We start from the raw sequence: 27985 nt of genomic DNA, 5'->3' as shown, positions 1-27985 counted from the left end.
TACATTTTCCGGGCTTTTAGTTTGAAAAAAGTATTGATTGAAAGTGTACAACAGAACGAGGTGTGGCAGCAGCACCACCGCCAGATTGTTTCACAAATAAAAACAGAAAGGGCCTTAAATAATCGGGTGCAGATTAAAAAAACCTCAACAGTGAAAAAGTTCTTCCCTCCGAACAGAAATTCACAGGCACAGAAATGGCAACAACCACACAGAGACAATGGGGGGACATCCTTCTTCTAACCACAGGGCTCTGCGCTCACAGGCTGCCAGCTGTGGCAGGCTCCTGTGCTGTGGCTGGTGGCTGCTCCCGCGCGCGGCTCTGCCCTCGGCTCCCTCTTTGGAATGGTTACAGATGAACAGTGCGACATGCCCTTGCTAACCAGACCCGCCCCCCACCCCCCAACCAGGACATGGACAAACAAGGCCTCTGCTAAGGCTAAAAAAAGGACAAGACCTTGGAGTCTTGAGTTCAGCATGTTTAAGAAACAAGAGTCTGGTGAGCGCACAGCAAAGTCCCTGTGCAAGGCCTGCTATTCCAGCTTGGCCTTCTTGTTGTTATCACCGCCATTCTCTTCTGCTGGTGCTGCCGGTGCTGCCATGTCCTCCAGTTTCCGCTTCCCACTTTCAGCAGGTGGGTGTGTATTACGGGGTTTGAAACTGATAATGATGCAGGTCATGTTATCGCAGCCAGTGCCATCCCCTGAGGTGTCTGGAGCCAAACACTGATCCAGCAGCTGAGGAGGGACGGGACAGGACAGGTTAGCAGAGAGCACAGACATGGCACTGTGAATAACCTGAGACACTGGGCCCATTCTACAACTGACAGCGGCTTAGGGGCTGCCAGGCCGGAACACTGCAGGCTGGGCTTAAATGCTGTTCGCAACCAGACAAGGGACAGAAACAGCCTCAACAGCCCTGGTTTTCTGAAAGTGGACAGAAACTCCTTTGGCTTGACAGCAGCCTAGAGGTCAGAAACACTGGTAAGGGTGCCAAAGGAACTGAGTCACAATTCAGAGGTGTCTCTGCTCCTGTTCCAGCCAGTGTTGCAGCCCATATGCTGCCAGATACCCCAAGTGCTGAACAAACCAGTGTGATGGAGAGGGAGGGCAGAGTCAGGCACCAAACTGGGATGCAGAAACACTGTGTGCTGAAGGGATGGTGAAGGTCTGGACCTTACCTCTTCTACAATGGAGGAGAGCGGCCTCAGGATTCCATTCTCATCCTTTTGGGTGATCTTGGACTGGATGAAATCCACCACTTCCTGGCTGCTCATCACATTCCTGCATAGAGTGGAGCAGTCAGAAGGGCAAGTGGAGGGAGCAGTCATACCATAGTGTCTGATTAGCACCCAGGGCCCTTGGGCCTTCCCAAGGCCCCGCTCCACAGAAAGACTGGAGCAGTGATGCCCAAGAGACACAACTGCTCCCTCACTACTCACCAGATTCCATCACAGGCAATGACCATGAAATCGTGGTCATCATTTATTGTCAGCACTTTGATGTCGGGCAAGGCAGAGATCATCTGTTCTTCTGGAGGCAGATTCTTGTTTCGCTTGTAGAAGTGATCACCTGTAGTGGAGAGGAGGATCACTTTTTCTGTGGTTGGGCCCTGGCAGTGCTGCCTACCCCTGAACAGTGAGAAACACTGCCCTGCCAAAGGGCAAGCCCAGCAGAATCGGAGCCAGTGCTCCCACAACCAGAGCCGATCAGGCTGTGAGCGCATCAGACAGAAAAATCTGCCACATGTTCAAGGCATCAGTTTTGGCGAGCCCAACACACTGTTGCCATACAATGGGAAACAGGTGCCTTTTGCCAGTTCAACGTCTCTTCACCCCAAACCAAGTGCCACCTCCCCAATTCCTGGGGCAACACCAGTCCAACAGCACACAGCACCTGACAACACCAGCTGAGATCCTGCAGCAATGCTCATGAGAGAAGCTATCCCATGTCTTGGAGCAGGATTTGCAGCTCACCCCAGCACTAGCTTGGCTTTGCTGTGATAACACTAGATGCTCATTTTCCAGAAGCTCAGGCTGTCCAGGGCCGGATATTTCAGTGCAATGCCCACATCACACTGCCGGATTCAGGTCTTCCCAAACCCTCAGTAGCCAAAGCTCACTTGAGAAAACTGATTATCAGCTTTGACTGGCATCTGGACTTACATCCTAGGAAGGCACTTCTAGGGCCACCGCAAAATAGTTGGTGGAAATGCTAGTGTCTCCCGAGATAAACAAACTCCTGGTTTCTGTCCTAAACGTGTTTTTATCTCTTTACACTAGGATAACAATTTCAATGGCTTGGGTCCTTCTGCACAAGTACTCTCCACTCACACGGCTGCTGCTATTTCCTTCCTTTCTCTGTGTATTTCCCAGGACAATCTCAGCGTTCACTGCCTGGAAGCATGGATGTCCTGGGCACAGCATTCTGAGGCCAGGCATGCCAGCACTCACCCCTGTCTTGCTCACCGATTGCCCTGGAGAGGTTGAGACCACCATTCACTCTCCCATCCATGGTGACCTTGCCGCCAGCGTTCTTTATCCTGGCCAGCTCCACCTCATCCTCTGGCTTGTGGTCATATGACATGTCGACAGCTTTGCCACCTTCTGACACCACGCACCGAGAGTCTCCAGCATTAGCCACAATCAGCTGCTTGCCCCGGATAAGCGCCACGACAGCAGTTGTTCCACTGTCAGAGCCAGGCTGCAAGAGACAAATGATTATGCTGAGACTCCGTTCTCTTGCTCCGTATTGGGTCAATAAGGGAACCAGCACAAGCCCAGCAGTGTCCCAAACCCTGAGGTGCTGTGTCTCACCCCTTCTTCCCATAAACACCCACAGAACAATGGAGAAAAACCTGAGGGAAGTGTGAAACACAGCGGGAGCGTGTTCATTGACAGGCAGGGTCAAGCAATACCTCCATTCCAGCCTCACAAAGCATCAGTGGTTCAGGATTCTCCAGTGTTCAACATGTCCTGCTATACCCTCAGCTCTAATGTGTTGATTCCAGCCCCAGCCCAGCTCAAGCAGAAGCCTCATTGCAAGCCAGGACATCTCTCCAAAGAGAGGTTGGCACCTTGGAAGCTGTAGTCCCCTTTTCCTGACATCCTGGGTCCCATGCCCATCCACCAGCACTGCCATGGCCTGAGGAGCCACAGACTTGGCCTGGCAAAGAGCAGTCCTCTGCCCAGGAGCAGCAGTGCCAGCAGAGCAGTCCTGCTACTGTCCTGTACTCTCCTTCCACACAACTCCCCCAGTAGTTTCTAAGCACAGCAAACCCAGTAGTGGGGTCAGCCTCTTCCAATCTCAACCTGCTGCCCAGATCCATGCCCTGTGCCTCAGCCTTTTGCATAAAGTCAGGCTGTCAGCAGCTGTGTTCAGCCTCAGGAGAACAAAAGGGATGTTTTATCCCCATCTGAACAGAAATAACTCCTTGCTGAGTCCTGCCCCACCCCCTCCCCAAGTGCCCTTGGCTCCACACTATGCTGCAGAACACAAGAACAGAGTGTGCACCTCCTCTTTCCCCTCCATGCCTGGTAACAACATTTCCTCCTCTTCATCCTCATCCTCCTCTGCTTCTTCAGTGTCATCTTCATCATCTTCATTCTCTGCCTCTTCACTACTGTAACCATCCTCATCTTCACTGCATTCCTACAAGAAATGAGAGATACCACCAGGAGTCACACAGGACACTCTCAGTGCCCTCCCCAGACAGCTGGTCCCTCCATCCTGGGGACAGATGATAAGTTTGCCCCAGAAGAGTGAGATGACCTGGTATGTTTCCCCCACACCTGATGTCTACAATCAGAGCAGCTAGTTTCAACTAACACAGTGAATGGAGGGATGGCGCATGCAGCAAGACCAAGGGCTATCCATTATGGCCGCTGCACAATGAGGTTATGTTTCCGTCAGGGTTATCTAAACAATTCCCAACACTCCCATGAGATGGTCTCATAGTATCAGCCTGAAAAACCTACTCCTAGGACACACCTAGGATGAGCCAGAAGCTCGTAGCTCAAGTACCACAGTAAGCAACGCATTCTGCCCAGCCAGAAGGCCACTCTGCCCCAGTGCTGTTTCCTACCTCACTGTCTTCCTCCTCTTCCTCAACCTCATCTGACTCATCCTCACTGTCCTCAAAAAATTTGGATTTGGTTGTGCGCTGGGGCTTTCCCGTAGAGGAGCAGGAGGGCCCGGCCTCCCCAGTAGAAGAGGTGACGGCCTCGTCACCTTTGCCTAGTTCAGGCTTCTGCAGAGCAGGGCTGTTGCCTCCAGCGCTGGCTTTGTCTGAGGTGGAGGAAATACCCGTGATTTCTTCATCTGGCTTCCCATTCTTCCTCTCCTTGTGGTCGGTAAGCTCCCCTGGGTCAGCCTCTCCATTCATATTTGACTCCCCATCATGCTGCTTGCCTGTCCCCTCCGCAGCGTTCTCCCCAGCTGGAGCTAAAGACTTGTTTTTGAGGTTCTTGGTGCAGTTTTGTCCATAACGTGTGAGAAGCTCCTCAATGGTCATTGTGGCTTCTTCATGCAGAAGAGCAGCTTCCTCATTATCCACTAAAAATGAAAAGGGGGAGGGGGGTGAGGACAAAGAGGGTCAGAAAGCAGGGTACATCACCATAGCAGCAGCTGTGCAGCACACGCTGGGTTCAGCAGTGAGCTGCCCTGGCTGGAGGTTGCTACTGCAGACAGGTTTCAGCAATGCTCAACAGGCTGCTCACTAGCAGGCACAGACAAACGCAGCCAGGCCTGCACCGTCCCACAGCTTCCAGGCGCCGCAGATGAACAATATGCAAATGGAAGGGCAATGGCTTCTAACCACAGCTGATGCATGCAGTCTGCAAGTTACCCTAGTGCCTCCGGCCTCTGATGCTATCTGGCTGACTTGTAGGCAGCACAGAGCGTTTAAATTGGATGTAAGGTTGGAGGGTAAAGAGCCTCATATTTCTCGAGTGCAGGCGCATCTGAAGCTGCGGGGGAAGCAGGTAGACCACTTTCATATGCAGATTTGTTCATTAATACTGCAACCAGGAACAAGAAGTTTTTGTTATAGCAGTTGCTCCATGGGCCTTAAGCACCACAGGGATCCCAACCAGCTGTAATCTAAACACTTACAAACAGATGATAGAATAGCTTTAGGCAGTACCTCCCACATGGGACACTGGACAGAAAATAGGATGACTTTCCCTAAACTATGAGGCAATGACCACTGCTTCCCTACTGACATCCCCTTGGTTATAATCTTCTTTGCTAGTTAATCCCAAAAGGAAAAGAAACACCCATATCCCAAATACTCCTGAAAATACAGGACAAAAAGAAAAAAAACAAGCCCAACCAACCAACCAAAAAACCGCTTTGTCCCTGTCAGCTGGAGAATGAGGGCCAACAAATTCAGCATTTTCAGACCAACATGCAGCATTGAAGGTGACAGTATCGCTTCACATCTGCTTCAAGGCTAGTCACAAGACATTCATCTGAGAGCAGCACAGGATTCTACCCTGGGATTCACCTTCTAGCTGGCTTCATGGTCTGCCAAGTGGTTGCTGGTGGAAAAGCACACTTGCTTCTTTGTGAGAAAAAGAATTGCTGAAGAGACCAGAATCTACTTCAATCCTACCTAGAGCTGGTGTCTTGACACCAGCTTGGGAAAGCTAAGCACTGGACATCATATTGTTCCACTTTCACAACTTAGCTCATTTCCTAGCTCAGAGGTTTCTGACACATCCTAGAACTCTGCACCCCATAGAGGAAGCTCTATGGAAAACTGTGACAGACTGGTTTATTATTCATAGGATTAAGCTAGCAAATGAACCAGAATTCCCCTAGCACCAGCCCAAAGCAATAAACAGTGCTGAGGGGTGGCAGTTCAACTCCAGCTGAAATTTAACGGAGAAATTTGGACAGAAAATCTGCTAAAGGACACCTGGCCCAGCTGCTCTCAGTCTCTGTCCTGGAGCTGCAGTCTTGTCTATTCAGTGGCATCTGACTTACCATCATCTTCATCAGCAACTTTCTCCTTCTCATCTTCATCATCTTGGGGTCGCCCAGCCATCTGAGAGAGTTCTTTAATCACCTCCTCAGTGGTGAGCTTGGCATCTATGGCTAAGAAAGCATCTTCCAGTGCCTACATGTGAACACAGACATGAGAGTGTGCACAGTTTTATCTTCCTTACAGGATGCCTGCATGTCATGCTGTGTTATGAAGTCTCTTCCAGAACACACACCATACAGAATCACAGAATGGCTGAGGCTGGCAGGGACCTCTGGGGTCTACCTGATCCAACACCCTGCTCCAGGAGGGACGCTCAGAGCCAGTTCCCCAGGACTATGTCCAGACAACTTCTGAATAGCTCCAAGGATGGAGACTCCATCACCTCCCTGGGCAACCTGTGCCAGTGCTCAGTCACCCTCACACTGAAAAGTGTTTCCTGATGTTCAGAGGGAACCTCCCAGGGTCCAGTTTGTGCCTGTTGCCTCTGGTCATGATACTGGGCACCACTGAGAAGAGCCTGGCTCCATCCTGTCGGCACCCTCCCTGCAGGTATTTGTAGGCATGGATTCAATCCCCCGGAGCCTGCTCTGCTCCAGGCTGAGCAGTCCCAGTCCCCTCAGCCTTTCCCCATAGCAGAGTTGCTCCAATCCTTCAGCATCATGGTGGCCCCTTCCTGGACCCTCTCCCAGTCTGTCCATGTCCCTCTTGTACTGGGGAGCCCAGCACTGGACCCAGCACTCCTGGGGTGGCCTCACCAGCACTGAACAGAGGGGAAGGATCATCACCTCTCTCAACTGGCAATGCTTTGCTAATGCAGCCCAGGATGCCATTTGCTGCCTTTGCAGCCAGGGCACGTTGCTGGTCCATGGCCAGCTTGGTGCCCACCAGGACCCCTGGAGCCTTTTCTGCTGAGCTGTTTCCAGCCGGGCAGCCCCCAGCATGTACTGGTGCTCTGGGGTTGTTCCTCCCCAGGGGCAGGACTTTGCACTTCCCCTTGCTGAACTTCATGAGGTTCCTGGCAGCCCATTTCTCCAGCCTGTCCAGATCCCTCTGTACTACAGAGCAGCACGACCCGCTGGTGTACAGCTGCTCCTCCCAGCTTGGTGTCATCTACAAACTTGCTGAGGGTACACTCTGCCCCATCCTCCAGATCATTAATGAAGACATTAAATGGGACTGGACCCAGTATTGACCCCTGGGGTACACTGGTCATTAATGGCTTCCAGCTAGACTTTGCGCTGCTGGTCCCCACCCTCTGGGCCTGACAACGCAGCCAGTTTTCAATGCACCTCACTGTCTGCTCATCCAGCCCACACTTCCACAGCTTCTCTAGGAGGATCTTATGGGACACTGAGTCGCAAGCCTTGCTGGAGCCCACAGGGGGACAGGATAGCATTCAAAGCCACTGTGCGGAATGGCTCAGCATGCAGGCTCCTCTACTCAGCAGACAGGATTATTGCAGTCAGCAAGCACAGCCAGCTTGGGATCAGCAAAGCACGATACTTGGGTGTTTCAGCCTAAAGCGAGAGCCACAAACTGATTCAAATTTGCTTTATAGGCTATTCTCAGTCTAGATGTAAATGGAAGTTCTGGAGGGACTGCCTTCCCCTCACCCCCACTGCTACAGATCCCAGCACCAACCCGCGGGATACCCAACATCAGATCAGGCATTAATACTAGGAGGGAGAACTACAAGAGAGGGATCACTTGGTGGAAGCAAGACATGAACTAACCTCCCACCTCTGACAAAAGCTACCCCTGCCCCCCAAAAAAACAACCCACCAAAACCACTCAAAGAACAGCCCACACCTTTGACTGGAATGAGTCTGAAAATTAAAAAAAAAAAAACAAAAAAAAAGAAACCTGGAAAATAGAAGAAGGTTTATCTTTGAAAATACAATCAACACCTGGTGTACACTTCTAGAAACAAGGAAGGGAAATTAAAATGGAAGACATGGCAGACAGACCTTGGAGGAACAGGGCCCTGCACATAAGTATTGGGTACCTAAACAAGGGCTTTCGTCTGCATTGGTGCTTGCTTGTTTCAGGGCAGAGCTGGATTCTTACCTTTTGCAATTTGCCTTCCTTATAGGCCTTCTGGTCTTTGATTATCTCAGGAAGATACTTGGCACAGTACAGGGCAACTTCTTCTCCTGAAAGACAGCAGAAATCACTTAAAGAGGCTGGTCCTCCCAGAAGCAAAATGCACTCTTGAACAACTGAATTCCTGAGGCAAATCTTGGGACACAAAGCAGAACTAACCCAGACACGGAAAAGTCACGCAGCAACAGACTGCTGGGGATCTCACTCACACCTCCCAGCAGGCTACAACTCCAGACCAGCAGGATTTGCTGATGACCACTGGCAAACCTCGACGAGCTCTTACCCATCAGCTTTGGCCGATGCTGTAAGCTTCCTGAAAGGGAGCTTAGGCCTGTTTTGGCACTTCAGTCAACTGTTTAGGCCCATCCTACCTAGAAAGCTCTATTTTCACACGTAAGCGCAGGGATAAACAACAAGCAGAGGAAAAGGCAAGCTTTTGGTCATGGGAAACTCTCTCAGAGCACTACCAACACACAACGAGCAGCACAAAAAGCATTATGTATTCCAGTGTGTGTTCTAGACCAATGAAAATATGATGCCACAGCCTTAAGATAAGCCTTTGAGGAAGATGAGGGTCCTGATTGGCAGAGCAGTCATCTTGGTACAGGAAGGCGTGCGTGTGTGCACGGTATAAGTGAATGGTGACCAGAACACCAGGCTGCCGAGAGCAGAGGATCACTTGGACTGATGGTCAACAACTCAAACCAAGCACCCACTCCTAGAGCAGCTGAAAGATTTTTAAAAGCCAGAACCACTCCAACAGCTCAGTAGTACTGTCAAGTATGCAACAGAGCACAAGACACATTTTTTGTGATCATGAAGGTGCTATTAAGAGAGGAAGAAGATTAAACAGAGGGAGGGATTGTGAATTTCTGTTGTTCAGCTCAGCAAGTGAGACCAGAAAGAATAGTGCAACTTGTAAGAGATCAGTCTAGTAATTTAGGTTTTTATATGAGAGGCAAAGAGCAATGTAGGACATAGGAACCTGGCTCACAGGTCATGAGAAAGAAAAATTAGAACTAGAAACTGAGAAACAAACTAAATGACAGCCACAGAAGAGTGGCAGAGAGGGAGCAGGGCAGACTGCAGGCAGGTGGAGGGGTGTACTGCAGGGTCCAGGACCATGCTTAAGACTGTGCTGGATGACATTCTCTATGACAGGGTGAAGCAGGAGTAGTATGAGTGAGTGGAGCATAGTGCTCGGGAGCGTCTCTGCACACTGCTGGCTTTCCTATGGCTATAAGTAAGGCGAGAGTGCCACATGTGCTCCTTCCCTCCTGGCTAGAGAAGGACAATTTTTACAGCAGAGCTGTAACAGCCACTCAACTCTTGACCTCCCTGCTAGCACATCCCAGCTTCCCTCCCTTTCTTCCAGCCAAACAGAAGCTGTGCAGGTAGCTGGGCATGACAAGAAGTAATGCACACAGGAGCAAAGCTCTGTGAAGGAAAGGGGAGCAGGGGAATCGAGGGGGAAGTATGAGAAGGGTGGGAAGGAGCTAGCCATCAGCTTAGCAAAGGGAGAGGCAGAAGGAACATAGTGGGAAGCGAAGAGGTAGTGAGATTTGGGAGAAAGAAAGAAACAGCAGACAAGGGACTTTTCAAATGTGCCTGCAGAAAAGGGATCAAGTGGCCATTGACAAAGAACAGAAACCTTGCAAAACAGTTGCTGTTAAAATAGTGCTGCAAAAAGTTCAATGCTACAGATCTAGACAACAAAGAGACTGAACTCTATTCTGACTGTGCTCTCAAAAACGCAGAGTGGGAGGAAGAGGGAGGAAAAACAAAAAAGGAAGATTACAGAAAAATAAGTGATCTAAGAAATAGGAGTGACCCTAGCATTTTAATGACAACTTAAAAGGGAATACCAAGGTGACCTGACAACCACAGACCTGGCAGAAAAATAAAAGACTGGATGGACATTACAGGATCTCAGATGAAAAGGACAGACAATTAATGTCCATTGTCATGGGCTTACAGAAGCAGATCTTGCCAATCCAACTCAACCTCTGCTCTTAAAAATACTAGGATAAAACTAAGCATGCTGATATAACAGATTCAGGTAAGGTATATAATGTGCATACATATATATATAAATATTACATAAAACTTACATATACATATATGTATATAAGACAGCACTTTACTTAAGAAGTTAAACTTTCAAGACAGCACAAGCAGAATAGGTTAAGGAACTGCCAACTACCAGTCATGAGACGAAACTGAAAAAATCACATGGGAAGATGCATTTATATGTAGTCCTGAAGGACTGGCTCCAGATGATACTGTAACATTTTTATCAAAAAGCCAAAATAAAACAAAATTTCTGAGAAAGTTGTAGATAGAGGGAGTGGTGAATAACGACAGTGACAGGTCTTCCAGATCACTTGATGGACTGGGGGGAGTGAGCAGAGGCTGCTCAGAGAGGTATGGCCACCGAGGAAAATGCGCGCACGGTCTTGGACCACGGCAGAAAACCATGCAGCGGATCCAAAAGCTCTGTGAGATGGTTCTGGAACAACAGGCCAGGAGCACACTATGTGCGCCCTTTTATTTAGGCTGCTTTTACTTAGAGCGTAAATTAGCAGGCCGTGAAACAGTAGCCCTGAAGCACTTGCAGAGAACACAGGCAGCTGCTACATCCTCACTCATACGACAGGGATCAAGCAGATCAGCCTGGCCCAAATGCAGATGGGGCAGTTTGCTGCAGGGACACAGGGCTCTTCCATGGGCAGAGCTGTTCCAGGCGAGTTCCAGGACTTGGCCAAGACCTAGACATGCCAGTGATGCAGTCCCACGTACAGGCTTGACCATTAAGCAAGGCGGTGTACTGAGTGTGCCTCAGCAGTCCGAGGAGGAGAAAAACTAGGAAAACTGCAGGAATATCTAATCCCAAATCAGGAACTACAGGACAAGAAACAGGCCCAGCGGGTCATCACAGGGGGCAGCTGCAATCTCCTCCAGTTTCTCTTCCAACTTGGAATCATTCTTGCCTGCCCAATCTTGACCAGCATGATGGCGCTGACATCTCTTACTCATCTCATTTTGACACTCTCTGGGGCACTGAACTGCATCATCCAGAGTGTACGATAGAGACACAGGTGTGTCATCTGCACACAAGCCATGCTGTGCCCTGCAGCTCTTCAGAGGCTTCCCCAATGGTCTTACCCCAAACAGGAATGGGGTGGGTAAAACCCTGCATCGCTTGTACCAGGTAACTGTTCTGGCAGAAGAGGACTGGCCGCAGCTACCTGCTGAGATCAGAAAGGGAGAAGACAGTGACCAAAGGGCACCCCTGTCCTGGCCCAGCAGGGTCTGCAGATGAGGCAGCAGTTCTGTGCAATCTGTGCTACTGGAAGCAGCTGACAGATCTAATAATACCAGCGTGGACACCTGATCACCCACCAGATGGAAAAGATGACTGAACATTGCAATCTTTCTGCTACAGCTAGGGACAAGGGATTTTCTTCACAGCAACAAGTAGCTTGATCCGAGAAAGCCACTGACAGCTTTGCAGCCTTGGCCCCAGTATGTCCCCTGTAAGCAGGCAGGGCATGGGGCTGGAGCACAGCCTGCAGGAAGATGCTTTCCACAAGCCTGGCAGCACTGTGCAAAGCAATGCAATAGAGAAAGGTCTTGCTCTGTCACCACAGAAGCAGGAAACAAGCCCCAATATGAAAAGCTTTGGCAGTTAAACAAGACATTTCTTTGAAACAGGGACACTGAGATTAAATAGTGATCCAGGAATGTCTGATGTGCCTGACTGCAGCTACTCAAAGACAAATTACTGTAAGAGAGTTTGTAGGTGCCACAGAAGACAAGAAACCATTGCTGCTTCCCATGCAGCTCCAGCACAGATGTCACAACAGAGGTTTCTGCTGCAAACTGATGAGGCTTCACACAGGACCCTTTTGCCAGTCTCCTAGACTTCTCTCTTCATCAGCTGCAGCTCACCCTCAAACCAGGTCACCCTCTGTGAGCAGAGCTGGTTATTGTGGTACTCCATCTCCCTTGCTCAAAGGATACAAAGGTGCTCACTTACAGTGTTTTAACCAAAAGATCCAGAATAACAAGGTTCTCTTTTGGAGTCCTCTGGCCCTGGAAGATGATCCATCAAAACAAGTCCTCAAATCTAATAGGTGTGTGTCCCTTTGGTGCGCAGGAGGCAGCTATTGGCCCAGCACACAGACCTCAGGTCTAGCTGCTTGCACAGCAGTCCCAGTGAGATCTAATGCATTTTATAAGCTGAGTCAGTAACTCAAAGCACATTGCTGCCAGTGGCCAGAGAAACTGAACCGGCTCAAGGAATTCATCTTCTACACGCAGACAGACGTACTAAAATATTCCATCTTAGCACTTCTGGACCTGTCGCAGCAAGAAACCCACCAGGTTTTTCTCACTGACAAAGCCTTTGTTGGAGTACAATAGAGAAGCTCTACTTCACCCCAGGTCCTAACCTGCACACTGTGTGGCCTCTGTGTACCAGGGCCAGCTGTGGTGAGGGAGCCTTTCTGCAGTTTAGCCTGGGTGCAATCAGCATAATTACCTGGTGGACACTAATGGCTCCTTTCAGTTCATTCTGTAACACAAACCCGGATTTGGTTACATTTATGCCAAAATCAGCCTACCCACCACATTTTATCAAGGTCTCATCTTCATTAAATATCAAGCATCCTCCCTCTGAGGGCATCAGCAGCAGGGCTGAAGAGCCAGGTAATCACAAAAGCTCATTTAGACACCTCAGTCCTGCTTGGTGCTCTTCATCAAGGTCCTTCCCTGTCAGTTCCACTAGGGTTCAAAGGATTCAGCCCATGATACTCCTAGCCTGTGGCACAGAATTAGGGAGGAGAACAACTATCAAAAAGACACCAGCTGCAACTGAGTAATGGTGACTCCGTGGACAGACCACAAGGATCTCAGAGCAAAAGACTTCCCCACTCCCTTTACAGCCACTTGCTGCTTTTCTTCGATGGTGCCTCACCTACTACACCGCTGGCTCAAAATCAAGTTTACCTCACTTCTGCAGTTACTGTGTTAAACATACAAATTTACACTCTTATTGTGGCTGTATAGATAACCAACAGACAATCCACCAGGATAAAATATTCCCAAAACGACTCATGCTCACCTGGGCATCAGAACTGACTAAAAGCCTCAAAATCATATCAGCAACGAATTAAATACTGAGGGCTGCAGAGCTTCCTAAGCAGACTTACAGCAAATGGTCCTGGTTGCCCTTACCTGTAAAAAGCATTTGAGACAACATTTCCAGCAAAATGGTAAATGTTGGGAAGAGCTATTTGAAGCACAAAACTCACCTGCAAAGCAGTAAAACGGAATGAATTTTCCAAAGACGCAAACACCCAGAAAACAAACAATTTTGTTTAAGCAAGAGAAGGATGAGTGCATGAGTACAATATAGCACAGCAAGGTAAGTGTGAGGAACTGCCACACAGGCTCTTCACCTCACCAAGGTGGGCAAGACCACAGGACTATCTCCCCAGGGGGAGGAATGAAGTCTGTTGCTTTTAACTTCAAGACAAAGCTCTACACACTCCAAGTTGCGTTTTAAACTGCGATAGGAGTCCTGGCGCTGACAGTTTCAGGACAGCAGGGAAAAGAAAACCTTATCAAATGCAATTTGCACTTCTTCACATTTCCCTGAGAAGCAGGACAGAGGAGAAGCAGAGGTACAAAAGCAGGCCCTGGTACCCATGGGTGTGGACTGCCTTCAGCTGTTGGGGACTTCAAAAGCCTTCAGGGGCTGAACACTTAGAGAATACAATTACTCAGCTATAACCATAATACGTAACCAACAATGAATCCAGGATCACACTTTCCACATATCCAGTGTGAAACCCACTGTAAAACTCTTAAAGTCTCCATGAATCATTTTATTAATGTTTTCTAGAGAAGCAGCACGCAGCTAAGTAATGCCAAAGCCTGAGCTGCATTTCTTGCTTAATGTCACACAGATGCAGTAGTAGGAAGGTCTTCAGGAGGCTGAAGTAAAACATGTAACATGTAGCACTGAATTCAGTGAAAAAGTAAGTATCTGGAGGATTCTCCAGAGTGCATACTTTTATGTTCCTACAAAATTATAAAAAGAGACCGCTTTTCTTTGCAAAAGAGCACGTGGGGTTTTCAGGATGTCTGAAAGACCACGCAGAAAGGTAAAAGCATACATGGGAAAGTTCAGGTCTCAGAGCATATTTCTGCATGGCTAGATGCCACTGCCAAAAACTAAATCTGATTCAGTTTTAAAAGCAGGAATCACATTCAGATGAAATATGGAACGAAGTCAATTTATCTTGGCATTTCAGGCAAGGCTGGCTCCAGAGTACCTAAGACTCAGCTGGAATCTCACTGCAGTACAATTTCTCTACCTCCAGGAGCGCAGGCTTGAATACGGCATGTGAAGACAAGAATGGGCAGCAGCCTCAGGGCAGAAACCAAGGCAAGAAAAAGGCCTCCAGAGATACAGGTTCCTAGATCAAATCTTTTTCAGTGCATATACATGCACAAACCCATCCCATCTCATCTTCACAAGGCTGAAAGTAGATCCCACTCCAAGATTTGATCTGTATTTAGACACATACACACCATTTGAATATTGAATAAAGAAAGCTTAGAGCCAAATAACAAATAAACTAGCTAACAACAAATATCACAGAATCCCTATGGATTGGAATACTATGCCAAAACAGGAAAAGAAAAATTCTAAAACCAGAGTATCAAAACCCACCCTGAGACAATGACAGGGAGGCAGAACGCTAAGGCAGATCAGAAGGCAAAGATGACTGTCGTGGTTTCTGCAATATCTAAAGCCAGCTGGATGGCTTTCACCTCTGCAAGCTGACTCAATACACCTTCTCCTTCAACAGTTTCTGCAACTTGTCATGTAGGACTCCACACAGCAGCTTTCTACCTTTGATGTTTTCCCACAATACGACAGGATCCATCTGTAAACAGGGCATATTGCTTTCCATTTTCTGGTAATTTATTACACAGAGGGGCCTCTTCAGCACAAGTCACCTCCTCTGATGACGCTCTGAAGTTTCGGCCCTCTGGCCAGTCCATGATCACTTCCAGGATTCCCAGGCAGTCGGGGTTTCCCATTTGAGCCTGTCACATTACCAGTGTGACCCACTTACTCCATGTAGCATCAGTTGCCTGATGCATAGAGGGGACCCTCCCTTTGAACATCCAGCCCAGCACTGGCAATTGAGGTGCCAAAAGGAGCTATGTTTCAGTACCAACCACTTCTGAAGCAGCTTGAATACCTTCATATGCTGCTAATATTTCTTTTTCAGCTGGAGCATAACGGGCTTCAGATCCCCTATATCCCTGGCTCCAAAACCCTCAAGGTTGACCTTGAGTCTCTCGGCAGGTGGGGCCGTTAGCCCTGGCTGAGGTGTAAAGCATGTTTTTCACATCTTGTCCTGTCCAGACTGTGCCAAGTGCTACTGCACGAACTATCTCCTGTTTAATTTGTTCAAAGGCTTGCTGCTGCTCAGGACTCCATTCAAAGTCATTCTTCTTCCGGTCACTTGATAGAGAGGGCTTACGATCAGAAGATAACCTGGAATATGCATTCTCCAAAAACCCACGGCACCTAAGAAAGCTTGTGTTTCTTTTTTGTTAGTTGGTGGAGACATAGCTGTTATTTTATTGATCACATCCATTGGGATATGACAATGCCCATCCTGCCATTTTATTCCTAAAAACTGGATTTCCTGTGCAGGTCCTTTGACCTTACTTTGTTTTATAGCAAAACCAGCTTTCAAAAGAATCTGGATTATGCTTCTCCCCTTCTCAAACACTTCCTCCACTGTCCCACACAATGATGTCATCAATACACTGCAGGTGTTTGGGAGCTTCATCTTCTTCCAGTGCAGTCTGTATCAATCCATGAAAATGGTAGGACTGTGTTTCCACCCCTAGGGCAGTCAATTCCAGGTGTACTGGGTACCCCTCCATGTGAAAGCAAACTGTGGCCTGCACTCTGCTGCCAGAGGGATCGAGAAAAACACATTGGCAATATAAATTGTTGCATACCACTTGATGGGCTTTGACTCCAGTTCATACTGGAGTTCCAGCATGTCTGCTATGGCAGCGCTTAGCAGTGGTGTGACTTCATTCAGGCCTCAGTAGTCCACTGTTAGACTCCACTCTCCCGTTAGATTTTTGCACTGGCCATATGGGACTGTTAAAGGGTGAATGAGTCTTACTGATCACTCCTTGGCTCTCCAGTCGCTGATCAGCTTATGGGTTGGAACCAGGGAGTCTCGACTTGTGCGATAGTGTTGCTGGTGCACTGTCACGATAGCAATTGGCACCTGCTGTTCTTTAACCCATGGCAACCCCACCACAGACAGGTCCCCTGAGACCAGGCAAGCTAGACAGCTGTTTAATCTTCTCCGTACTCAAGCAGCTATACCAAAAGCCCATCAGTACCCTTCTGGGTCTCTGAAGTACCCTCTCCTGAGGTAGTCTATGCCAAAGATACATGGAGCCTCTGAACCAGCCACAATAGGATGCTTTTGCCACTCATTCCCAGTTAGGCTCACCTCAGCCTCCAACACATACAGTGTTCTTGGGATCCTCCTGTCACTCCAGAAATACAGATAGATTCCGCCCCTTTGTAATCTGATGGCATTAGAGTACATTGGTGTCCACTAGAGTTTTATACTCTCGTGGGGCTGATGTGCCAGGCCACTGAATCTGCACAGTCCAGCAAACCCAGTTGTCCCTTTCCTCTGCCTGGCCAAAGGCAGGGCCTCTCTATTCCTGGTTGGAGTCTTCATTACTTGATTTTTGTAACTGTAAAACAGAAGTCCCTTCATCAGGGTCAAAAGTATGATCAGCCTTTCTACTCTGCCCAACAGACACTGGAGCAGTAATTTTCCTGGATGGATGCTTTTTGGCCATTGTTTTTCCTTGCAGTTCCTGTACCCGAGTTTCTAGTCTCCAGGTAGATTCACCATCCCACTTCCTCACGTCTTCCCTCTGGTCATGCAGGAAGAACCACAGGGTTGCATATGGTGTTTACCTCCGGTACCCTCTCTCTTGAACAGAAAAAGGCTGACTCCTTGGTTGGAGTGTGTGAGGAAGACCTATCATTCTCTGCTTGCTCGGACATTTTTTGGGTCAGTCTGTCCACAGCTGAGACACAGGCCCACATGCAGCAAGCGAGATTATCTTTGTATTTTCGGAGTTGCCTGTCCAGTTCATCTATAGTTGGTACCTCCATGCCTGTTCAGCTCATCATCACCAGGGTGTGGGTGTATGATGTCAGTGCATTTCGTACAAACTTTTGCCACATGGATCACGTGCACCAGATTTCATCCAGGTCTTTGGATGCCTGGGTGTCATCCAGGTTGTTATAGATCACCTCCAACACAACTAATTCCCTCAGACACTGGATACCTCCCTCAATGTTGGTCCATTTGCTCTGGGAATTTGCAAGTTCTTCCTTGAAGGGATACCTGTCCTTCACACTTGACAGGAGTCACTGCCGAAGACTGAGGACTCCTGCCTTTTTTCCAATCCCTTTGTTAATGGCCTTATCCACAGCAAGGGATCCCAGCTGCTGGGCTTCCTCACCCTCTTAATTCCTGACTACTGGCCCCAATATCCCAGCATCAGAGTAACCAGCTGAGAATTAGCTCACCTGGTTGATGGCTAAAATCTTTTCGCACATCTTGCAGCCTACTTAGGGATAGGGTGGTTTCTGTCTCATTTATGATTTCAGTCTCTTCCTCTTCCTGTTCTTGTGACTGCTCTGCTGCAGAACAGGCTGCCTCTTCTGATTCTTTCTCCTGCTCTGTCTTAGGAGAAGCTTCTTCATCCCTTACTAAACGAGCTGACTTGCTGACTTCTGCTTCCATTGTTTCTTTTTAGTTATAGGGGCAGCTGATATAGTGTCTGGTTTAGCCATAGTGTCTGTTGGTATGTTTTCCCTCTCTTCTCCCTGAGGGTGCTGCATAATATTGAGCAGCACTGGTAAACGCTGGCCAGGGCCCAGCACAGTGCGGTAAGTTGTGCCTCTTTGGAATAGCCATAGCCTTTTTTTTTTTCCCCCCAAACATTCTGTCACTTCATCAGGATTCTGTAGTTGTTCGGGAGTGAAGTTGCAGACCATTGGAGGTGAGAAGTTCTCTAGATACCTGCCCATACTCTCCCAGATGCTGTGCCGTGGCACCCATAACCATACTCTCATGGAGCCTGGGTCATATTCCTAAATTGCTTGTTAACCTTAGACAAAACTGAAGTAATATTCCTAAGAAATACCAATAGAAATATTTTAAGTACCCAAGGATGTTCAAGTTACTGAGAAGTTATTGTAACAAGGGAGAAAACATCACAGAAGAAGGTAGCGAAGGTGTCATTCTGTATTGCCTCCACAAAAAACCTCTCAGAGGAAGAAGCATAATTGTTAATTGTCTCCATGAGAGATGGTACCCGAAGTACAGTAATGGCTTCAGTACAGAGCCCAAATACCAGATTAAGCTCAAGGTCAGTGTTTTAATAACAAATCTCCCAGGCAAAACATCACTAATCACTATAGAGCACAGCAAACTGCAAAAGCCAACACCAATCTTTAACATATACAGCAAAAAAAAGAGCATGGTGCAGATCAGATAAACTAATACTGAGAACAGATGAATCAATATCGTGACCCACAACTGTTAACAGATATAAATCCCTTCTAATACGTTCTGGTCAATCTGTTATTATCTCAAACCCTTCGGGCCCCACACTGGGCACCAAAAAAGGACTGTCATGGTTTAACCCCAGCCAGCAGCTAAGCACCACACAGCTGCTTGCTCACTCCCCCCCAGCGGGATGGGGGGAAGAGAGTTGGAAGGCTAAAAGTGAAAAAACTCATGGGTTGAGGTAAGAACAGTTTAATAATTGAAATAATAATAACACCACCACTAATAATATTATAATGAAAAGGAAAATAAAAAGAGAGAGAAATAAAACCCAAGGAAGACAAGAGATGCAAATGAAAACAACTGCTCAGCACCAACCGATGCCCAGCCAGTCCCCAAGCAGTACCCCCCTGCCAACCTTCCCTTAGTTTTATTGCTGAGCATGACATCATACAGTCTGGAATATCCCTTTGGTCAGCTGGGGTCAGCTGTCCTGGCTGTGTCGCCTCCCAACTTCTTGTGTACCCCAACCTGCTTGCTGGCAGGTTGATAGGAGCAGAAAAGGCCTTGACCCTGTGTAAGCACTGCTCTGCAATAACAAAAACATCCCTGAATTATCAACACTGTTTTCAGCACAAATCCACATCATAGCCCCATACTAGCTACTATGAAGAAAATTAATTCTATCCAAACCCCAGCAAACCAGCCAAAACCAGCACAACGACCAAGAACAGGGCAAGAGAGATCCATCGCTCTGCATACAAACTGGGAAAAAATTACAATAGGGCTTGCTGTATTCAAATTAAACACCCTGGTAGGAGCAAAAAGAAAACCTGACTATGATATGTTGACCTCCAAAAAGGGGGAGCTATGTGTCAATAAAGACACTTATTAGAAGGAGATTAAAACAAACAGCTAAAAGGATAAAGCTAAAAGGATAAATGCTTCAGTCTGAGATGACATCTTTTGAAGAGCTACTAGTCAGCTACCTACTCAGGCTGACCTTTTTAATAAGGACTATTGCAAAAAAAGGCATTAAACTCTTATTTACAAATTGGCAGAATTAGATAAGTCAGTTCTAAATGAGAGCAAGAAATTACAAACTGCAGTATATAACCTTCCACTTGAATCTGCTCCATTGTCAGAGAAATGAAAGGCATACATATCATACCAAAAAAATAAATTGAAAAGCCTCAGAATGTGGTGGAAACTGGGTTCACAACACTATAGACCAGCATATCTGGTACGTGAACACAGCAAACAGTAGAAATTGTAATAAATAGAATTAGCAGATACATGGATACATACGGTAGGATGGGCAGGGGTTAAATATACAGCAGAGAATGTCACAAACTGGTCAATGTTTTTTGAAAGATTCAATGAGCAGGAGGAAATAGGCAGTTTAGTTGATCTACTCCATATAGATTTTCAAAAAGCTTTCAAATAAATCATCAAATGTTTTACATGCTAAGCTGCCATGGGAAAAGAAGTAAGGTTTGATAGAAGCAGACAGTTTTCAAAACAGAGGATGGCCACTGGGAGAGTTCTTTGAAGACTTATGTTGTTCAACATCTACATAAACAATCTGGAAAAGAGGTCAGTAAGAAGTGATGGATCATTCAGAATGATCAAAACTAAAATAACCTGCAAAATTTAACAGCAGGATCTTGCACTTTTATGTGATATTGGCAGATGAAATTCCTCACTGACAAAGACAAGAACGTGAACAAAAGACAAGACAACCAACCTCCATATTCATGTTGGATGGACTCAAAACCATCTATTACCACTTAAGGAAAGACCTGGAAGAAACTGAGGACAGAGTTCTAAAAATGTCACCTTACAGTTTATTTGTATCAAAACAGCTAACATGCTGTTAGGAATTGTTAGGAAAGGAACTGAGAACAAAGCAGAAAACACTTATGTCACAATAAATTCATGGTATATCTAATTTGAAAGGTATAGGCAGTTCTAGTCAGCCTAACTAAAAGCATGTCACAGAATTAGATTATGTCCACACAAAAGAAGGACAAATATAATCACAGCTGTGGTACAATATAATGTTTGGAATCTGTGGCTACGTCCAACACCAGTAGCCTAATGAGTTCCACGGCCCAGGCATTTTATCACCTATGCTAAAAATTACTAGAATGATCCATGGTGCAATTTTGGCATAAGCTAGTTAGCACACTCAGAGACCAACAGCCAGTTTGGAAGCAGCCACACTATGCTAAACGCTAAGACAGCTTAACAGCATCAGTGTGGCCAGAGTGTGCCAACTGAGCTGTTGTGGTTTAACCCCAGCCAGCAACTAAACACCACGCAGCTGCTCATTCACTTCCCCCCCCACCCAGTGGGATAGGGGAGAGAATCAGGGGAAAAAAAAAAAAAGTAAAACTCATGGGTTGAGATAAGAACAGTTCAATAGAACAGAAAGGAAGAAAATAATAATGATAATAATAAAATGACAATAATAATAAAAGAATACAAACCAAGTGATGCACAATGCAATTGCTCACCACTTGCTGACTGATGCCCAGTTAGTTCCCAAGCAGCAATCCCCCCCCTACCCCTGGCCAACTCCCCCTGCTTTATATATTGGGCATGACATCACATGGTATGGAATATTCTTTTGGCCAGTTTAGGTCAGCTGTCCTGGCTGTGTCCCCTCCCAACTTCTTGTGCCCCTCCAGCCTTCTTGCTGGCTGGGCATGAGAAGCTGAAAAATCCCTGACTTAGTATAAACACTACTTAGCAACAACTGAAAACATCAGTGTGTTATCAACATTCTTCTCATACTAAATCCAAAACATAACACCATACCAGCTACTAGGAAGACAATTAACTCTATCCCAGCCGAAACCAGGACATGACCTCAGGGCCACAAAACGGGTGCTGCTGTTATTTAATAGTACAGATTCAGCTGTATGACCAGAGACAAGTCTAGGACTCTTCTGACTGGAAGAAAGGACATGAAGTCCAAAATTATGAAAGTGAAAAGTGCTAACGGAGTGATTATTCACTAATTTCTCATAAGTGTTGGGGATATTCCAGTGAAATTATCAGGCAGCAGATTTACATCAAAGTCTTTTTTCAAATACAGTTCTACACAAAACATCCTATGCAAATAACCTCCAAACATATAAACTTGGTTTAAAATGCAATTAGACAAATTCACGAAGTTAGTTCATCAAGAAGACTCAAGCGTGTCTGTAAGATCGAATGGCTGTAACCTCTAGCTCAGGGAGCCCTTATGTGGGGAATGGAAACTGGGACACTATGTCAGGGAATGGATCTGCCTGTTCTGTTTTTTCACACTTTCCTTGGGCAACCAGTACTGGCAACTACCAGAACATACTGACTAGAGTCAGACCTTTGGTTCAATCTCATGTAGTTTTTCTTACTGCCACTCTTCTGTGATTATCCTGTCTAGCTTATCCACCAAGAAAACAGCCATTCTTAAAACTTTTAGAAGACAGAATGCAAATCTCATTTCAATTTCGTATCAACTCACGACCTTCCTTCTAGAAAACCTAAGAAACTTTCAGAACCTTAGTCAATGATATCTATCAAAAAAAATGCTTCCCAAGAAGGAGCAAATTTCTAATGATAGATAGATGCTTGCCCCAGCAGGCACTGAGCAGCCTAGAAGAGCCACACTGAAGGACTCTGGAGAGAACACAGTGGATGCAGTTACCTCCGTGTCCATCGTAGACTGAGAACATGGCTGTTTCACTGTCCAGCTCGGGTATGCAGTTGTGTGCATCCTGAAAGAGAGAGCAAAAGCCTGGAATGACATGGATTGTACCAGACCCCGCAGAGAAGTGGGAGAAAGGAGCAGGGAGGCTATGGGCACTGACACAGGGATTCTCAAATCCAGAAGGAGAGCAAGAACAGTAAGAAAGCCTCCTCTCATATTCTCAAAAGCTTACCTGGTGAGCACTCATCTTCAAAGAGGGGACATGGATTTTTAACGTTATGGTGCGCTCTATGCTAGAGCAGTAACCCAGCCTTGACACCACGCGATTGTACCAGAAACCCCTTCAGATCCTCAGTACAACAACTCTAGATATGGCCAAGCTCAAGCCAGAACCAAATCCCTCTGCTCATGGTACTTGTAAGGCCTGTGTTACTGTAGTAGCTCACAGTCCTTAAAGAACATGAGGCAGCAAGCTGTGCTCTATTGCACAAACTGGTACCTAGGCTGAGGGCTGTCTAGCCCAGCGTAACTACAAAAATACAAGTTATACTGGTACCAATACACTAGAACTTCCCCCACGCAGACAAATGCAACTCACCTATGGAATCTGGCCATTCCCACAGTTCTTGCCAAACAAGAGCCATGCAAACTGAAAAGCCATGCTGATGCACTGACAAAGCTAGAAGGTCAAACACAGAGCCTCCTGACCTCATGCCTTCAACCAGCTGTAGCTTTGCTTTTGCTTGTCCTGATGAATGTGGTCACAGACAGCAGCAGTTGTCTACCTGAACACCCCAATAAAAGGCAGCCTTGCAGGACACAGGATTACCACATCCAGTGAGAACAAACAACTGGGATGGAAAACCTTCTCTTGGGACAAAGGCTCCTTCCTGCTCTTCTTGCCACGTGAAATGCTCCAGGAAGGCACTGCTGGCCTCAGGCACAGCTACCTGACAAGCAAGGCAAAGAGCTTGGCCTCTCTCAAGTCTCTTTTAATCAGTGAAGCAAAGGACAAGCAACTCGTCAACTAACAGTGCAAAAACCAAAGTATGAACCCAGGTATCACTTCCTAAGGTAAGACATAAGTCTTCGTTCTTGCAACTGTCCAAAAACTCTGAGAATCTCTGGGGCCAAATGAGAGGGAAGGTGTGTCCCAGGGGCATTTTGGGCTTAAATATCAAACTGTATCCAGCCTTTCCCTGTGCATGCTCCCAAACTAGAAAGATCAACAACATATAAGCTATATATGCTGAGCAACCTTTGTCTCCACAAGGTCTCTCAAGAACAGAAGACTTTGAAGGTGGCAACACCCAGATTTTACAGCCAGGTGCCTGACCTCTTTCACCCTACAGGTAAGCAAACAGAACTCAGCTATTTCAACGCAAAGCCTAGAACTGATGGATGGAGTGAATCTTTCTCTTAAACCCTCCCCCTGCCCAACTAATCTCCTAACATTCCTTAAAGTTCAAGCCCTAACCTACCAACTTACAGCCTGACCACATCCCACATACTTTTGTTCAAGATCATGTGATACTTTAAACAACATGATCTAGTCTCTCTGCTGTGGCTCAAGTGCATCACCTTAAAGTTAAATGTGCTACAGTTGCCCCAAAACACTGTGCTTACTCCGAGACAGCTGGCTCAAAGATTTGGATGCGTCCATACTGCCAGCCATAACCCAAAATTTCTATACACACACACACACAGAGCTACACTTGCTGCACAGCCAAGCAACTGTTGAGCTCTTCTACTTTTTTACTGTAGGACTCCTTGAATAAGAGCTTTTTGCCCTCCGGAGTCCCACAATCTTATAAGAAGAGAACTCCATTCCCCTGCAATTTCTATCAAGTGCTAAGGAAAAGAGAAAAAGAGAGGTTCTGGGTTTATGCAGGACTTAGTGCAATGAAACTCCTGACACTGTGATGAAAACAGCATCTGAACAGGCAAACCACAATCTTGGTTCAAAATGAAAAAAATGACTCTGAATTATAATGTAGGAAATTTAACCAGAGAGCTCACTGGAGATAGCGAATGAAAATAAGAATAAACAAGGAACCAGCATTTTTATGCTCACTTTTCAGAGCATTTACAGAAGCTACTGAGACAGCAAAACCACAACAAAGTAACTGGGATAAGTCCCAGGTGACTAAACAGCAGTTTAATTAGAGCAAGTAACACAAATGCTGCTGGGGAGGAAACCCAATATTGGCAGCAAAAACGGTCTCGTCTCTATTTGTAGAGCACTCACCACTTGTCCTGACCCTGGACCAGGGCGCTGCAGTCAAGGAGGGCAGAAAAACAAGGCCAGCACATGTTGGTGGGAGATGGTTCAGCTCCCATGCTGCACACAGGGCTTGCTCTACACTGCTCCTAGCATAAGTGGCAGTGGCTCCACAAGCCGTGCTGCACTCCAGTCCCAGGCATTTTCAACACTACGAGCAGTTCAGAGGGCATCTGACTGACCACTAAGACCACCTTGTGCTGCTAGCACAAGCGGCTGTCATTTACAAGTCTCCATCCCTGCTTCCAGGCCTGGTAAGCTCACTGCAGCAATTGTCCTCTAAGTAACCATGATCTCATGCTCTTCAGACTGAGCAAGAACTCACAAAGCCTGGATGCCAGCTTTCTGCTATCTAGCCTTCCCCTCAAGGATGGGATTCTAGGTCTCCCACAGCTACCTCAGTGGTTACTACGGCAGTACTGAAAAACAGTACGTTTGAAACAACATAAAATTCAGTTGAAATTAGCAAACAAGTTAAAAACTGAGAGTTAATTTGACAAATCTCTATATTTTGAGCCAAATTCTTGCATTTTTTGAAGCAAGAGCTTTTTTTTCTGAGCCCAGGAATGAAGCTGCACACAGGGGTTGCTGGATGTCTCATTTTGGAGATATGGTCGGAACAGCACCAAAGAGCTCAGAGAGGCCCCATCCAACTACTTCCAAAGTGCCTCCTGCACCTTTCCCTGTATCCCAGAGCACTCCCCTCTGTACCACAAAGCCGTCTTCACCTTTTTCCCTTTTCTGATTTGCTCATAGTACCTAACGCTATTTTTTGGTATCCTTATCCTTTGGGTCCCTCATCTGCCCCAAACATTTCCTTACTCACAAAGCAACCTCTCTGGACTAAGAATAGATTTTTATTATAGTATTTCTTCAGGGCCCTGTATACCTACCTCACTTGGGGGCTCCTAAAATGTAAGTTAAAGACAACAGACAACTCCTTTACACAAATTTCTGCTACCGAAAAATGCCTGTGTCCTACCACTTGTACACACTCTGACTGGCTTCACTAACATAACTAAAGCCATAAGCGTAAATATTTGCTCAGAACTTTCTCCAAGCCTTACAGAAGAGCAAAAGTACAATTAAACATGAAGAAAAGGAAAAACCACAAACCAAGACAAGACACAGAGAAGAACGCAGCCCTGGAATGCAAGAAAATGCAAAAGAATTTCTGCCGAGCTGTATGTGCAACAATGCATGTTTCTATCCCATCACAGACTTAGAAGCAATTTGCAGCAGGTTCAACTTGTAACACAAGCACTCCTGCCATCTTCTCATTTCTTGTGATAACACAGCTAAACCATGTCTACACCAATGGCCTCAGTATTCCTTCTGCCACCAGGGACATAAGCCAAAGATGTTGGCTAGTGCAGAAAACACAGCTGCAAGCTCTGGGCCTCATCCAATTTCTGTAAAGGTCAACAGCAGCAAGAACAGACCTCAAATAAGTGAAATTAGGAGCCAATGTCCCACCTGTGGGAGGGCTATTTTAGCCTACCAGCATTATAAATAGGGGCAACTCTCTGCTCTCCCTCATCCAGGCCTGCCTCCCCAAAACACTTTTGGCCTCTGTGCACCAAGGATGCCAGAACACTGCCTGCATTCAGCTTCTTACACATGAGCTAATTGCCTTGCAGAGATTACACTGCACATCACCTCAGTGTTCCAGTAATGCCTCTGTACCACCATTTCACCCCTCCAGAGGTCACCAGGGTGGACCAGCTGAGACACTATCAGTCACAGTCAGCTTAGCACACACATACTCTGAGTGTATCTTAAGAGCACAAGCACCAATTCTCCTGCCTCTTCTACCCTGGAAACTAGAGCTCATGGTTTCAGAGGGCTCTGATGCACACAGAAAGGAGGAAACACCTGGTCACTGTTTTGTCACCAGCAAGACTGCTGTAACATTTCAGTAGCAGTAAAGTATCTGATAGCATGGCTCATGAAACCGTATTTGCAAAAAATCAATCCCCGACAGTCTGAATGAGGCATCCTCTCCAAACTAGTCAAAGGACTACAAACAAGAAGGCTGCTTTACTGTGTTCAGAGAAGGTGTACCCTGGGGGTTTGAGGGACCAATATTAATCCTCATCTAATTTAGCCTGTTTGCCGGCTGCCTGGAAGGGAAAATAAACCAGCACATTAATCGTACTCATGGAGGGTGTTAAATGCAAAGAACGAGTAACTGCTGGCCAGACAGAGAAGTAGTCCCAGCAGCTCGACATTGCCCTCATACAAGCACCTTTACAAAGTAGTTCTGACCCCCTCCCGCCCCCCAGGAGGAGCGTGGGCAAACACCTGGCTCCCACAGCCAGGTATTTATCTTGCGATAATTAATTTGCCCCATAATGAGCCTAGCTGATAGGATGGTAAAGGCAGGACTGGCTACAGGAGACTGGGAGCAGCAATGAGAATTCCTCCAATAAATTTGCCTAGAGAAAAAAACCCCAAACCAGGGAGAGAGAGACTGACACTTCATTTCTGCCTGGAAAGAAAAGCAGGGATTTTTGCCTGGGGGGTTTTCATTTGCTTTCACTCAGTGCTTCATCCCAAGCACTGAACTGCCCGTTCCTCTGCTTTTTCGCTCAAGTCTCTCACTCCCCGCCGGGATTTCTCCGGGCTGTGCGTACCGGGAGCGCCCCCGACAAGAAGCCGCGTGGGGCCCCCACGAAGCGAGGTGCCTCCCCAGCGGGTCACCACGGCAGCCGGGACCAGCGACAGCCTACCGGCATTCCGGCGAGGCCACGGTAGCACCGGGAGAGGCAGCCCCCTCCCCGCTCTGACGGCGCGGGCACCGCGGCCTCAGCGCCTGCTGCCCGCGGGAGGGACGGACCGACCACCGGCCCCCCCCCCCCATGTCCCTCCGGTGGCCGCCGGCGGGGCCGCCGCGCCTCCCCGCCTGACGGCGCAGGACACCGAGGAAGGGCCGGGGGAGAAGGAAGCCTCCCCGCCAAGCTCGCAGCTGGAGCCGCAGCTCCGGGGGCTCCGCGGCAGCCCGCGCCCGGCGCCGCCGGCCCCTCCGCCACGGGGCCCGCGCCCGGTGCCCCGCTCACCTCCATGGAGACGCGCCAGCCCTGCATGGCGCTGAAGCCGAAGTGGAGCGGGCGCGGCCCGAGCCCAGCCCCGTCCCCCGAGCTCTTCACCGTGTTGGGCTGCGACAAGTAGGCGCCCATGGCGCCGCGGCGGCCTCCGCCGGCGGACCACGGCCCGCGGCGCGGCGGCCCTGCGCGGAGGGGCGGGGGCGGCGGCCGGGCC

The 27985-nt window shown here is 47.6% G+C and overlaps 1 protein-coding gene across 1 annotated transcript; it reads right to left on the bottom strand.

The window, feature by feature from the left end:
• PPM1G (protein phosphatase, Mg2+/Mn2+ dependent 1G) lies at positions 1-27967 on the bottom strand. Its single transcript, XM_052809565.1, has 10 exons — positions 27784-27967; positions 22441-22510; positions 8053-8138; positions 5985-6117; positions 4081-4550; positions 3510-3647; positions 2465-2699; positions 1439-1568; positions 1178-1280; positions 1-734 (listed from the first exon to the last, which is right to left on the bottom strand). The coding sequence occupies exons 1-10, from the start codon at positions 27901-27903 to the stop codon at positions 531-533; spliced, it is 1689 nt and encodes a 562-aa protein (XP_052665525.1). The 5' UTR covers positions 27904-27967; the 3' UTR covers positions 1-530.
• Between the last annotated feature and the right edge of the window lie 18 nt (positions 27968-27985).

This window comes from Harpia harpyja, chromosome 15, assembly GCF_026419915.1.
Source record: "Harpia harpyja isolate bHarHar1 chromosome 15, bHarHar1 primary haplotype, whole genome shotgun sequence".
In the NCBI taxonomy this organism is placed as follows: domain Eukaryota; kingdom Metazoa; phylum Chordata; class Aves; order Accipitriformes; family Accipitridae; genus Harpia; species Harpia harpyja.
This window is presented reverse-complemented; position numbering and strand designations above follow the sequence as displayed.

What these genes read in the sequence shown, in the direction of transcription:
- PPM1G (XM_052809565.1), bottom strand. Translation starts at nt 27,903, where the DNA reads ATGGGCGCCTACTTGTCGCAGCCCAACACGGTGAAGAGCTCGGGGGAC. An exon ending in AAGAGGAGGAAGACAGTGAG is followed by an intron (nt 3,648 to 4,080) that starts GTAGGAAACAGC and finishes CATTTCTTGTAG; the next exon opens with GAATGCAGTGAAGATGAGGA. An exon ending in ATTGCCTGTGATGGAATCTG is followed by an intron (nt 1,281 to 1,438) that starts GTGAGTAGTGAG and finishes CACTCTATGCAG; the next exon opens with GAATGTGATGAGCAGCCAGG.